The sequence below is a fragment of the Chrysemys picta genome, chromosome 9 (genome assembly GCF_011386835.1).
Source record: "Chrysemys picta bellii isolate R12L10 chromosome 9, ASM1138683v2, whole genome shotgun sequence".
NCBI classification, from domain to species: Eukaryota; Metazoa; Chordata; order Testudines; family Emydidae; genus Chrysemys; species Chrysemys picta.
Genome location: NC_088799.1, coordinates 7,964,822 through 7,976,448, shown reverse-complemented (window position 1 = coordinate 7,976,448; position 11,627 = coordinate 7,964,822). Strand labels below are relative to the sequence as shown.

Sequence of the window (11,627 nt, the reverse complement as noted above, 5' to 3'; positions counted from 1 at the left end):
GGGGCAGGGTCCCAGAGCCCCTTCTCCTGCGCCCAGCACCCGCAGCCGTCAGCAGCGAGTGGGGCCGTGCCCGGTGGCTCTGCCCCAGGCCGGGCTGCGTGGGTCAGTGCTGGCCGGCCCGCCCCTTCAGCCCTGGCCCGGGGGGGAACTCGCACCCGCGGGCACGTGGCAGAGCTCTGCCCCGGCCCGCTCCAGCCCCTTCCCCGCCGGAGGCGGAGCGAGCGCCCCGGGCCCGCCCTAGGCCGGGGCGGGGCGAGCCGAGCCGAGCGCTGGGGCTCGGGCAGGAGCCGCCGGCTGCAGCCCGGGCAGCGGAGCGGGGCCGGGGCAGAGGACGGGGCGGGAGGCGCGATGGCCGCGGACGGGATGGAGGCGCGGGCGCTGCAGTATGAGCAGACCCTGGTGAGTGCAGCCGCCTGCGGCTCCCCCGGGCAGCGCTGCCCGGGCCGGGGGAGGCGAGGGGCTCCGGGGCCGGGCTCTGCAGGGGCGAGGCGCTGCGGAGATGCCAGGGTGGCCGAAGGGGGTGGGAGCTGGCGGCTAGTGGGCTGTGGCTGGGCGTGTGGGCACCCCAGGAGGGCGCCCTGGGGATGAGTGAGTGCCAGGGCTGCGGGCACCCCTCAGAAGGGGTGTACAAGCCGCCCCACAACATTGGGAACGGGGAGGTGCCAGGGCTGCAGGCACCCCCAGGAGAAGGCTCCGGGGCTGAGTGTGTGTTGGGCACCCCTAGGGAAAGATGTGGGGTGCCAGGGGGTGAGCACGCACCATTGGCATGTGGCTGCTGTGTGCTCTGGTGGCTGCCTCAGTGAGTTGGTGTACTGGGCATCCCCCCACCCTCCTTGCCACCGCCCTGGGGCCAGCCCTGCATTGGAATAGTGGGGTGGGGACAGCCGGTTGGTGCCAGCCTGGGCTATGCCTCCGAGGGGTTTCAGCTATTTTCCTCTTACCCGCAGGGGCTCAGCCCCTTCGATGCCTGCTCTTGGCACCCGGCTGCCCCTTTCTCAGGTGCTGGTTGTGCCACGTTTGCTCTGTCAATGCCCAGGACCCCATCTCCCCACTTGCTACCTCTGCCTCCAGCACCAAGTCCTGTTAACAGAACAACTTCATCTAGTGGCTCAACTTTCTCTGTGTGCGTGTGTGTGAACTTCAGGGTCCTGCGAGGGCCCCTGGGAAGGGTAGAGGGAGCTTGGCTGCGAGGGCCCCTGGGAAGGGTAGAGGGGGCTTGGTGCCTCTGGGAGAGCGATGCCCGAGATGCGTTCCCACTATGTGCTTTCACGCCAGCCGGGGTGGGAGGTTGGCATGTCATTTGCTGGCCCTGACCTGGGGGCCAAACTGGAGGTTCTCTGTGCTCCTCCAGACCCTCCTTCATAGAAACTTGAGGTACACGTGCCCCCACTAGGTCCCCTCTCCCTCATCCCCCTCCCCAGGGCCAGGGCAAGACTGCTCCCTGCAGTCTAGTCCCTAGGCCTGGAACAATTTTAAATGTCACAAGTCATGGGGTTTCCCCTTCATCCTTGGGGGACCATTCCCTGGCCACGTCCACCCCCCTGTCGGGGAGCGACAGGGCTCCCAGCCCTGCCCTGTGGGCAATCCCTGGCCAGATCCATTCCCCTGTCGGGGAGTTTCCCACTGATATTCAGCCTAAATTGTCATTTGATCCATTTTGTCCCCTTATGCCCCCTCTACAATCCCCCATTAACACTAACACTTGCAGCCCATTCCCTTTCTCCCCCACCCCCCTAGCGTGCTCTGCAGCCCGGCAAGGAGGATTTAGCTCCTTTAATCTCTCCCTCCGAGCCCCTAAGCGTCTTGCTGTTGCAAAGCGGTGGGTCCCTGGCTCCCTGCTGCTGCCTTTCTGTTCCCACAGCCCCTGTCTCTGGGGGTGCCTCTCCTCTGCGTCCAGACCCCTTCTCCAGCAAGTTCCACACTGCCCCCTTCTTACTCTTCTGCTCCCGAGGGATCGTACCCCCTCTGCCTTTAACCTTAGCTCCCATGTTTATGGTGCTAGCACTGCACCCTAGATGTCTTCATATCTCATGATTCCTGGAATGACTCCTGCCTGTACTCACCAAGTAAACAAGCGGCTTTTCTCAGCTCCTTACAGCTGAACGTCTGGGAGACCAAAGTGCGACGGGACCCAGCCTCCATCCCAGGTCCAGCCCCTCTTTCTCCTCCTCCCTCTGCCTTCCCTGAAACCTGGGAATGGAACATCCCTCACCTTGAGGTTCCCCGTCCCCCTGCAGCACTGCCCTTCCCCACCTCTCTTGCAGCACTCAGCTATGTCCCTTGCTTCCCTCCTGGCAGTTCCCTCCTCTGTCCCATCCCTCCAGACCCCAGCATGGCATTGCCATCTCCCTGGGTACCACGTGTCCCCACATCAACCCCTCCTCCTCCTGCTCCCTGTTCCCTGCAGCTCCCAGGGCAGATGTGCTCCTCTGGGTCCCTGGACTTGCTCCATCCAGGGGTGGGATCGGGCTGGCTCCAGAAGGCTTCATCTTATGCCCGTGAGCTCATCTTCCCTTAAACAACCCAACGCACTGCAGTTGTGAATATAGCTTTCCTCGAGGGTTTCATGCACCGTAGCCTGAGTAGGCCAAGCTCATGGGACACACCAGAAGCTCCTTGCATCCCTCCATTTCCCTCCTCGTAACATCTGTGTGCCACCCTCCCATCCCCCTCTATTTCAGGGGCTCCCCCCACCCCTCCTGCACACTTGGCCTGGCCTGTCTCCCAGGGGCTCCGTGTTCCCCGCAGGCTGGGGCCCCCCAGAGCTGGGTGCAGCATCCCCGGTGGCGTCTCTCCAGAGCCATGTAGAGAGGGGACTTTCCCCTCCTTGCTCTAATGCCCGTGCAGCCCTTTCTCCGCTGGAAGAAGCATGCGGCACTGCACATTCCCTGCAGGGTGTGCCGCTGGCAGGATGCTCCCTGCCGCCCCGTGGGCTCCGCTGTTGAGGTGCTGAAACTCCATGTGCCTGGATGGCCCTTGGAGGCTCGAGCCCCAAGGGACGAAGTAGCAACTCACCAGTGTCCCTGCTGTCGTGCTGTGCCCTGTGTGAGCTGGACTTCCACGCTGCACCCCAGAGGTGGCTGTATTTCCGCAGTGACATCCTCTAGGTCCCTCAGGAAGGAAGGGGCTAGCGACCCCTCTGAGGTGCAGTTGGGAGATATTGAGAAGGAAGGAGGAGGCTGTGGGGGCACAGGACTGAGGGCTTTGCCGTGTGGAAGGGGCACGGAAGGTGGCGGCGGTGGGGAATCGTGGCTCAGAGAGGAGCAGGCACCGGGGTTTGGGGCCCAGTCCCATGTGGGGCAAACCAGGGGCGTCTGAGCCAGGCCACGTAGCTCTCGCCCTGTGAATCCCTCGGTGCTGGTGCTGGTGCAGTGCATTGAGCCCCTCTGCGGGACTAGCTGTTGGGGGTGCCAGGTGTAATCTGAGGAGAGGAGTGCGAGGTTGTGCCGGCTCTGATTCCTTCTCTAGGGGCAAACAAAGCTGCAGCCACCTTTAGAGAGGCCCAAGTCCCTGGGGCTTGCCCCTCGCGGGGGAGGGAAGGGGGAGGGTGTTGAGCTAACCCTGCTGTAGGGGCCTTTCCAGCCAGCTGGGCAGTAAGCGTGAGGTTATCCCTGGTGTGCATTGGGTTGCTCTGTGGCCTGGGCAGCAGGGCAGGGCTGGACATGCCCGCAGGCCAGGGTGGGCGGGAGCCACCAGCTCCTGCATTGTCCCAGCTCTGATTAAAAGCACGCAAGCCTCCAGCCCTCCTGGCTGCGAAGAAAGTTCTCCAAAAGCACCCTAAGCTTAACCGACACCGTGCCGCCTGCCTGAGCCTGCAGGCAGGCAGCCCCTGTGCCTCTGCTGCTGGCCAGAGCCCTGCCGAGCTGCAGCACAGTGTTTGCTGTGGCTGGTCAGGAGCCCAGCCAGTTCCATGCTGCGTCTGCTTGTGCCCAGCTCTGAGCAGCAGAGACAGGCCTGGGAGGGCACTTTCGGATTTCAGACACCTGCCAGCTGGAGGCAGATGGAGCGGGCCTAGGGGCAGCAGCTAGTGTGGATCCCAGCAGCCCCCTCCCCTTTCCGTGGTGGGGGGAGAGGCCTCCCCTGGTTATTCTCACTGGACAGTGACTCACCCTCTCCCCAATCTTTTGTACTGGTCTCTGGCCCAGGCTACTGGGGTTACAGCCGCTGCTGCATGCTGGGGAGGTGGCATGGCAAAGGGTCCAGCAATTCCCCGGGGACTCTCCTTCCCGGCTTGCCATGTCGTTACTCCGGCTCGTGCTGAGCAGCTGGAGACCCTGCAGCCGCCTCATGGGGAGCACGGTGGCATCTTGCACCGGGCACCTGCATTGCCAAGCCCCAAATCCCCACCGTGCGCATCGTTTGGGAGACCTGGCCCCGTTCATCTGCCCCGGGGTCTCTCCCGGCGGTGCCCTGCTAGGAAGAGGTCGTCTGCGGGGACACGCACGCAGGCTGGCTGGTGCCGTTCCCAGGGCGCTACAGCCCAGTCTTGGGGTGAGAGCCATAGGGGCAGGAGAGCCATTGTTTTTCAGGGGCTAAATAGCCTCATGGCACATCTGCAGATGGGGCAGGCTGCTTTGGGGAACGGGGCTCTTCCCAGACCCCTGTCATTGGAGCATGAGCATGCCGGGCAGCTGGTACCAAACGCCCAGGGGAGTGCGGCTGACTACTCTAAGATCCCACGCCAGGGCAGACTCCCTTCATCCCGCTGCGTTTTGGCCGACACACCAGGGATTGAACCGGGGACCTCCCGAGCTGCTGCGGCGTGAGCTAAAGAGCCCGGGCTTTGTCGCGGGGGCTGTAACAGGCTCCGCTCTTCTGCACATGGGCACACAGCAAACTCCCAGGTGGGCGATGCCACCAGCGGGCTTCCCTCGGCGGACGGCTGGGCAGGGCCCAGCTCCTTAGGCGTTGGGGGCCTGTGTAGCTTTGCTGCTGGGTCGGAGGGCCGAGTGGGCCGTGCAATGGGGGAAGGAGGGGCTATCAGTGGAGGCACTGTCTCTGGAATAGCCCCCCAGCTCACCTTGTCCCAAACCCCTCCATCCCCGGGCAGCTCCCTAGTGCTCCCCACCCATCTTGGGGAGAGGTGGGGCTGCACTTGTGAGAATAGAGATGGGGGGGGGGCACAGATCACCTCTGCTGTGCAGGGGATGGGGTCGGCGTCTGTGCAGCACCCTCTGCCTTGTGGGAGAATCCACATGGTGGGAGGCCCTGGGGGGCTTGTGGGGTGTGAACCCCCCCGAGACGTAGTGGCACCGACCAGCCCAAGTGCTTATGTGGCCCCCAGCACCGTGGTCCCTGTGCTGCACAAATGCTGCTGCCTCCCTCCTGGCTGTACCCCCGGGAGCCCAGGTTGCAATCCCCAGGTCACGCTGCATGTTGGGCCCAGTTGATGGAGCGGGCGGGGTGCTCTGGAGACAGGTAGTGCCCCCCCACATCTCTGCCGATGCCACCAGTCGTGAGCCACGCGGTGCTGCCTCTCGTGAGCATGTGTGAAATGGTTTCTTTCCCCCAGGCTCCCCTGCTGGCCAGGGGACAACTCTTCCCTTTTCCGGCTAACCCGGCTCCATCTCTGAAAGCCAGGGTAACCGGGCCACCACATATGCCCTCCGCAGAGCCCCCCGACAGACAGGCCTTTGTGGGAGCGGCCTGCACCACGCTGGGCTCAGGGCAGGCCACCGTGGTCAGCGGAGGGGCGCTGCAGCTGCCTTGTGCCGGGCTGGGGGAAGCGCCTGTGGGCACAGGGCCGGCCGAGTGCATGACACTGATGCTCTGTTTTCTCCTCTGAGAAATTTCACACCCGGGCTGGTGATTTGAACCAGATCCTTTGCAGCACGGGGAAGTTCAGTTCCAGCTGGGCCCAGCCGGTTTGAACGAGTGAGTTGTGGGAATCGCCCTCCCAGCTGCCTCCCGGTCCCACTCCCACCCACCCCCAGCAGGCAGCAGGAGGGTGTCAGCTGATCAGTACCCCCCACCCCCCTCAGCTGCACCCTCTCTTCCCAGCTAGCCTTCTCCCAGCGCTCTGTGCCCTGTGCTTGCCCAGCGGATCAGCTGTCCTGGTCCAGCCCATGCAGGGGACTCTGCTCCTACTTTGGGATGTCTCTGGTGCCAGATCGTTGGGACTGGATGGATCATGTGGGTCCCCCCACACCCGTGCCGAGGGGCTCCCTGTCTTTGCAGATCTCCCACGGAAGATCTCTGCTGAGCCAGCTTCCCCGGGCCGGTGGAGCCTGCCCGCCCCCAGAACGGTGCCTGTGCCCCCCACCTGGGGGTTCCAGTGCAGGCTGCCCTAGCGGGGACCCTGAGTCTGGCTGGCTGTGGCCTCCTCACCCCATCCCCCGCTGGCTCTGCCCCACCCCCGTTGTGCCCTTCAAATCGCTATGGGGGTTCAAGTGCTCCTTCAGGAAACCGTCTGTGTGCTTTGTCCCCCCATCTGTCCTCTTTCCCCTAATCTCCCACCCCCAAAATAACCCAGTGGCCTGACCAGGCCCCAGTCTCCCTCCTTGGGGCTGGGACAGGTCCCCTCCGCCCCCTCTGATGGCTCCATCCTTCTCCATTTTTCCCATAACCTTGAACTCTTATCCACTTTCCTTATCTCGATGGATAAGCTGTTCTCCCCTCTGCCCCGGCAGGCACTGCCTTGCGGGTGTTGTGCAACCCGTCGCGGGGGGTGGCTCAAGGTTACCGTGGGCGACGGGACGTTTGGCTCTGGGAGACGCACGTGCCCCCACGGGCTGCCCCAATCTCCACCCGACGGCCTGGCAGAGGAGCCCGCCCTGGGGAGGGCCAAAGGCTGTACCCCACCCACCCTGTGCGGACATGGGCAGGCTCCCCCACCTCCCCCCCGAGCCCTCCTGCAGGTGCTGCACAGAACGCCCACGGCTGGGCCGTGGGTCCGGCTCACGCCCGGGCTCGTGGCTCAGAGATGCGGCTCCGGGATGGAGGGGCTTACGTTTCACAAGCACCTCTTGTTCCCCTCGCAACAGCTCAGGGCGATTCCAGCCACCAGGGCGGAGGCTGGTAATAAAAGCAGCGTGACACAGATTGCTGCCGCTGTTCCCTTTGTCCCCGACGCTCCTGGCGCCCGGGGACGCAGCACGGCCCAGAAGAAAAGGCCTTTTCTGTGAGAAGCCGAGCGCCCCTGTGCGGAGGGTGGGGGCAGCCCCGCCATGCTCACGTGGCTCCCCAGCCTCTCTGGGACCCCTGGCACTCCCACCTGAGCCCCGTGGCCCCCGAGTCTGTGCGGGCTTGGGACAGATCCTTTTTACAGCCCCCTACGGGTCCCTGAGATCTAGGCTGGGGAGCGGGGAGGGGCCAACGTCTTCAACTCTGGGTGCCCAAGATTAGGGTCCTAGAGCCTGTGGCAGGCACTTGGAAGGCAGTGGCCTGAGCGCCCCCAGATCTCCCCACCACCATAGCTCAGCCCTCTTCAAATTCAGGCTGCTGCTTGTGCCCGGCTCTGGTTCCCGCAGCCTGGCCGGGGCCCCCAGGCCTGGCTGCACTGGCTCCTTCCCGTGGGGCGCTGGGGGGGGCTTGGTGCCAGATTCTTGTGTCCCTGCTGCCCATTCACATGGTGGCATCAGGGACGAGGGGCGGGGCGGCTGCTCCGTCTTCTGTGCCGTGGCTGAGCTCGGGGCAGGGCCTTGGGCGGCCGTGAAGTCCCTAGTGACCGGACACGGCTGGCACACGGGGGTACCCATGACGATGGACCACTGCAGGCTGGATGGGGGATGGGGGGGGGGCATCGGCACTGGAACACGACGTGCCAGTGTAACCGTCACGTGTGCCCAGAGAAGCAGCAGGCCTGGGCGCAGCTGCGCCAGGGTACCTGGGCACGAGAAGGATCCCTCGAACCCAGACTCACCCTGGCACTGCCCCGGGAGACAGCTACAGAGAGCTTCCTCCCTTAATCTGCCCAGCCTGCCACGCTGGCTCCAGAGCCAAAGAAGAGCTATGGAGCAGCGGTGCCCAGCCCCTCCCCTCTCGATCTCCGAAGCCTCCTTCCTGCAGCCGGAGATGCAAATCCCAGCTCTGGGAGGGGAGTCACAGGGTGCTCCGTGCCCCTATCAATGCCAGGGCATCTTGATGGGGCACTCGGGGGCTGGGTGACTGACAACCCCCTCAGTCTTCCGATCCCCAGGCCCGGAGAACTGGGGCATTTTCGCTGCACTGGGCATGGGGTGGGGCTCTTTGGATGGGCTCAGGTGCTGCCCAAGGGGGTAAGCTGGGGCCCGGAGCTGAGTGCCTGCTGCCCGTGCACCCGAGGCAGGACATTTAAGTGAAAGGTCCAGGAGAGATTCCCCCTGCCCCCGTGTCCCCAGCTCCCCCTGCCCCTCCCAGAGCTGTGATTGTTCAGCTGTTTCTCTGCGGAGGCTGGAGACTCGCTGCTGTTTGTTTTCAAAAGGCCTTTGTTGAAAAATAAGCCGGGGGAAGGCGGCGAGCTGTGCCCAGACCCCTCCTGGGAGCCCAAACAAAGCGCCCGGCCATTGGAAGAGCGAGCAGGGAGCGCGGGGATGTGGCTGGGCACTGCCAAGCCCACAGAGGAGACTCCGCCGTCTTAAGGGAACGAGGCTTGCCCGGGACCCCCTTCTCAGAGAGGATCAGTGCCCCCTGGGGGTGCTGTGAGCCAGGCCCTCACCCTGCTCTCCGGGGTGAGCCGGCAGGCTGGACACAGGGATCACTGCAGCCCCAGTTGTGTCAATATTTGTACTTGGGAAAGAACAAAACGAATTAAGTCCCAACAGGACGCAATCCAGAGTGTGTCTGGATCGGCCAGAGGGCGAGTGAGTGGCGGGGGTGGGAGGGCGGCAGCTGGGCATATCTTGGGCAGAGGTTCCAGTCTGTTCAGTGGGGCGTGCTCTGCCACCGCCCCTGCCCCATGTCTTGCCTGGGCGCCCGACTGCCTTCCCAGAGAATGGGAGCGGGTTTGAGTCTGTTCCGGGGCAGAGCTTTGCGGGTCCCACCGTAGGACAAAGTTGTTTGTATGACTGAGCTCGGTGCATGCTGGGAGAGAGACAGGCCGGAGCGTGGACCCACAGCCTGGGAGAAGGGAAGGATTTAGTCCACAGAGCCTAGCCCAAGATGCACCAGGGAGTCCCATTGTCCCCTCCCCAGCTGCACTGGTGCCTGCATTAAGCATGAACCGCACCCACCCACCCCAAGCAAATGCTCTGCACTGAGCCCGCTGCAGGTGCGGCCTGTAGCTCGCAGCAGCCTTGGGTAATGCACTTAGCCCACAAAGGGGAAGGTTCACTGGAAGGGTGAAACCTGGGAGCAGGTGCAGCCAGGAGAGCCCAGGAAGGGAGCGAATCAGAGAGGGGTTTGCCAGGTGTCTCGGACTCACAGGTCGTGCCCACTCGTGGTCCCTGTGCCCCTTTCAGTGAGACAGCCCTTCTCGGGGGTCCACTCTCCCTCGGGGTTGGCCCCTCCACCTCCTGGAGCTGCACCTCTCTGAGCCTTAGCACGCCTGTTTCTTGCCATGGGCCCCCTCAGGGAGTCCACTCGCTCTGGACCCCCGGGGCCTCCAGACCGGAGTGACTCTCAGCCAGCGTAAACCAGGAGGGTTTATTGAGAGTTGAACACAGCACAGGAAACTCTCAGGCCTGGCCTCCCTCAGCCCAGCACACCCCAGTCTCCCCTGCATCCAGGTGGGCTCTGCCTGCTCCCCCTCTCCAGCCCCGAGCCCCGCTGCTTCCCAGCTGGGCATCCGAGATCCCTGGCCCCAAGCCCCGCCTCTGTCCATTGTCTTCTCTCCAGGTAAACAGGGTCGTAAACAGGGTGGCCTGGGCCTCCTCTCCTCTCAGCCCTCCTCTGGTTGGAACCGGCTGGTTAGGTCACCGGGGTCCTCTCACCACAGCCCATTGTCCTCCCACTGGCCAGAACCGGCTGTGACTCCTGCGCTGGGTCGCCGGGTCGCCAGGTAACCAGTCGCTAGGGTATCCGTCCTCCAGGCCATCAGCTGGGGTCCCAAGTTCCCTCTCCGGTCCTCTGCAACAACAACACCCTCTCCCCTCACCTCGTTAAACCAGTAACACCTGGGGACACTGAGTCCCATTCCCTCTGCATGCAACCCACTGGATAACACAGAAAAAAAACCAAGAAACCCCCCCACTTTGTCACACCAGGGGACATGGCAGCACAAAGACCCGACGCAGTTCCCCTGTGTAACAGCCCCGGGATGTGGCGCTCACCTCGAGCCCCCCAGTCCCAGAAAGCAGGTATTGGAGGGGCAGCTAGAGTCGAGGGCACGTAACGGTCTCCATCCTGCCGTGGCACTAGCTGGTGCTCCAGGGGCTGGCCGCTGGCGGGAAGGGGAGTCTGAACAGAGACGGCTCAGCCAGGAGAAGGACGAGAAGGGCGCTCGGGTGGGGGCCACCCTCTGCTCAGATCCTGCAAGCAGCTTTGTTTTCCCTTTGAGCAGTTCTGCAGCTGAGGTGGCTGGAATTTGGCAGGGGTCCGGCTCTCCCCTTGTTGTTCCAGAGGAAGCCGGCTTTGATTCGACCGAGTGATGAGCTGTTGGCGATGCTGTCGTGCGGCTCTGCTGGGCGTGTGTTTGGCGGGGCTCGTAAAGCGCCTGGCGGGGGCAGGATACCCAGCCAGGGATTGGGGGGTGGTTCTTCTCCCCATAGGTGTTTCTCGTTTTACATCCCCTTTAAACAAGGACAAAACCCCTCGTAATGTCCCCTGGCAAAGCGCCGTGAGTGTCGCGTTACTGCTGGTCAGGAAAGGTCAAGTTTTGGCGGTGGGTGCGTCCTGCCTTGCCTGTCATGGCGGTGATCAGGGACAGCTTCGCAGGCTCCTTTCGAGTCCTACTCTGATTTCGCCACACCGGAGTGCCGCGGCCCTGAGCGTTGGCGTTTCCTCCCTGAGCTACCAGCTGGCACCCGAACAAAATAGCGCGTGTCGGGGAGGAGTTCAGAGACTGGCATGGAGCTGAGCAGGGGGTGCTGCGAGTGCTGTACCAGGAGGGACTGAGAGGACCTGGATTTACCTGGGGGAGGTGACGGTCCCACAGGCAAGAGGCTGGAGGGGGGGTTGTTTACACTGGTCTGAGGAGACGTAGGCCGAGCAGCAGGAAGCTGTAACAGCCTCTGTCAAAAGTACTTCTATAGCCCCCATCTCCCTTATTTGGGACTTGAAAGGTTGAATGTGTTTATCCTCACCGGTGCCACTACACACGTTACCCACTGGAATGGCCAGTCCTTTACTTCAAGCTCGCTAGGCTCCGGGCCTCACCGATCTGGTGGCAGAGAGTTCCACAGGCTCACCATGGGTTAGGGACAAAGACATTTCCTCAATTGTGACATGAGTGCTAAGTCCCAGGCCAAGGTCTTGGTGGGGAAGTAGCCTCATCCCACCCAGTATTGTTGCCAGCAGCCTCCTTGGGGACAGCCAGGCCTGGCTGGACAGAGATTCCCACCCAGCCCAGCCCAGCCGTTATCCCCATGGGGCAGATGGGGAGCTGAATGACTTGCCCAAGGACACGGGGAGTCTGTGGCAGAGCAGGGAATTGACCCCAGCTCTCCTGGGTCAGTGCCTGACCCCCTGTACCATCTGTCCCTACCCTTGCAGGGCGAGCTCTGGGGTTAGTGCGCGCTGTGGGGAAAGGCATGTCACGTGCGTCACAGGAA

General features: G+C 63.3%; 1 protein-coding gene across 2 annotated transcripts in view; it reads left to right on the top strand.

The window, feature by feature from the left end:
* The first annotated feature begins 250 nt into the window (after window positions 1–250).
* CLCN2 (chloride voltage-gated channel 2) overlaps window positions 251–11,627 on the top strand; it is a 38,350-nt gene continuing 26,973 nt past the window's right edge. For both annotated transcript variants that reach the window (XM_065557679.1, XM_065557678.1), the window contains exon 1: window positions 251–399. In XM_065557679.1, the coding sequence (XP_065413751.1) occupies window positions 349–399 (51 nt within the window). In that variant the 5' untranslated portion in view covers window positions 251–348. The remainder of the gene's footprint in view (window positions 400–11,627) is intronic.